This window comes from Miscanthus floridulus, chromosome 12, assembly GCF_019320115.1.
Source record: "Miscanthus floridulus cultivar M001 chromosome 12, ASM1932011v1, whole genome shotgun sequence".
Taxonomy (NCBI): Eukaryota; Viridiplantae; Streptophyta; class Magnoliopsida; order Poales; family Poaceae; genus Miscanthus; species Miscanthus floridulus.
The window spans coordinates 16,595,301-16,597,494 of NC_089591.1; the positions used below are offsets into that span (position 1 = coordinate 16,595,301).

The 2,194-nt window shown below is 53.1% G+C and overlaps 1 protein-coding gene across 1 annotated transcript; it reads right to left on the reverse strand.

Annotated features, from left to right (window-relative positions):
* Window positions 1-262: 262 nt before the first annotated feature.
* On the reverse strand, window positions 263-691 carry LOC136495585 (uncharacterized). Its single transcript, XM_066491475.1, has one exon. It carries the CDS (start codon window positions 689-691, stop codon window positions 263-265), a length of 429 nt encoding a protein of 142 aa, XP_066347572.1.
* Window positions 692-2,194: the final 1,503 nt, after the last annotated feature.

Here is a 2,194-nt window from a genome sequence, read left to right on the forward strand (position 1 = left end):
TCTTTTCTTTTGCCATCTATTTAACTTTTTTCTGCTCTGGCTTCTTTTTTATTTATTTGTTCTTTTTCACAGGCCTTTTCACCATTTGAGGTTGGATATGGACCTCCCTTAGGCCTTGTGGGTTTGGCCTATATTTGATATAGATCATGGAGCATTGCTCCTTCCTAGACCAAAATGTGAATTTTTCTTCGTTACCATGGATATTGAAGTAGATTTCTCCAGCTCCAACATCAATTTGAGCTCCTGCGGTGCTCAAGAAGGGTCATCCAAGGATGAGGGTCGATTCTTTAGCAACCTCCATGTCGAGCACCACAAAGTCAAGAGGGATGTAGCAATCCCGGATTTTTACCGGAATGTCTTCGGCTATCCCTGCCGGGTAGCGAACCGTTGAATTGGCAAGCTGGAGCATCATTGGTGTTGGTGTTAGTTGTGTGAGGTTCAGCTTGTCGAAGACGGCCTTAGGCATAATGCTTATGCTAGCCCCAAGGTCGCATAAGGCTTGGTTGAAATATTGGATCCTGATGGAACATGAGATTGTGGGGCACCCAGAATCCTTCTTTTTAGGAAAGTCGAGTATAGCAGCGCTACACTCTTTTGTTAGCTTGATGACCTCCATGGATGGTAGTGATCGCTTGTTGCTGATGATGTCCTTGATGTACTTGGCATAGGAAGGTACATGTAAGACGTCCATCAGGGGGACGCTTACATGTATCTTCTCGATCATCTCAACAAAACGAGCGAATTAATCATTCACGACTTGCTTGCGGTTCTTTGTGGGAAACGGCAGGTAGCTAGTGTCGATAATATCCTTTGGTGCCATCTCCTGTTCTTGTTCTTTTTCTTTTTCTATCATTGAAGCTTTAGCCTCTTGGTGCTGTTTTGCTTTTCCTATAGAATGGCATCGCGCATATGTTGTGCCCCACATGATATCTCTCCCCTCCTCGTGAAGCAGCTCGTCCTCGAGCTAGAAGAGTGGGAACCACTCTCGGAAGGTATCGTGGTCCTCCCAAGTTGCAGACTCCGGTGGTTCGCCATGCCAATGGACAAGCAACTGGCGTACTCCACGCGCCAGGCGGGCATGCTCCACCCGAGCAGGCTCCGGGGTCACTGCTCCATGGTGGATGGGCGGCAAGGCTGGTGTAGTCGACGGAGGCGTGCCGATGAACTTCTTCAAGATGCTGACATGAAAAACATCGTGGATGCGCGCCTACGGAGGGAGAGCCAGGCAAACCGCAACGTCGTTAATCAACTCCTCAACGCGAAACGGCCCAACGTAGCATGGCTTCAGCTTGCCCGTGGTAGCTTGCGGCAGGGAAGACATGGTGCGCTGATGAAGTCGAAGCAGCGCCCACTTGCCCACTTGGTAGGACACTTGGCGATGGCGACGGTCGTAGTGGCGCTTATGCACCTATTGCGCCTGCTCCAAGTGGTAGTGGACATCGGCGAGGAAGGTGGCGCGCTCCTCCAAGTCGCACGCTAGAGCAGCCACCCGAGTTTCCCTAGGCTCGTATGAGCGGAGGGTGGGCGGGTCACGGCCGTAGACCACGCGAAACGGCGTCTCCCGGAGTGAAGTCTGGTAGGCCGTGTTGTACATGTACTCAGTCTAGGGAAGCCACCGCAGCCACTGTCGAGGTCGATCACCTGTGAAACACTTGAGGTACATGACGATGACGCGGTTAGCGGACTCTGTCTGGCTGTCCAACTGGGGGTGGAAGGCGGACGACATGTGCAGCTTGGTGCCCATAAGCCGCAACAACTCACGCCAAAACAGCGATGTGAACATCGGGTCGTGGTCGGAGACGATGGACTACGGCATGCCGTGCAGGTGCACAATGTCGGTGAAGAACGCCTAGGCCATGGTCTCGGCGGTGTATGGGTGCACCAGGGGGATGAAGTGGCAGTATTTGCTGAAGCGGTCGACGACAGAGAGGATCACCGATTTACCATTTACCCAAGGCAAAGCTTCCACGAAATCGAGGCCAATGTCGGCCCAGACCGTGGTGGGAACTGGCAGCGGTAAGCGGAGGCCGGCGGGGTGGAGGTGCTCCGTCTTGTACCGCTGGCAAGTGAGGCATTCCCGCATAAAGTCCTGCACACACCGACGCATATTGGGAAAGTGAAAGTCACGGCGAAGTCAATGCAGCGTGCACTGGACCCCCTCGTGACCGTCGTCGTGGATGGCAGCCATGATCTC

Excerpts from the sequence above, each read along its gene's own strand:
- LOC136495585 (XM_066491475.1), bottom strand. The coding sequence starts at position 691 with ATGGACGTCTTACATGTACCTTCCTATGCCAAGTACATCAAGGACATC.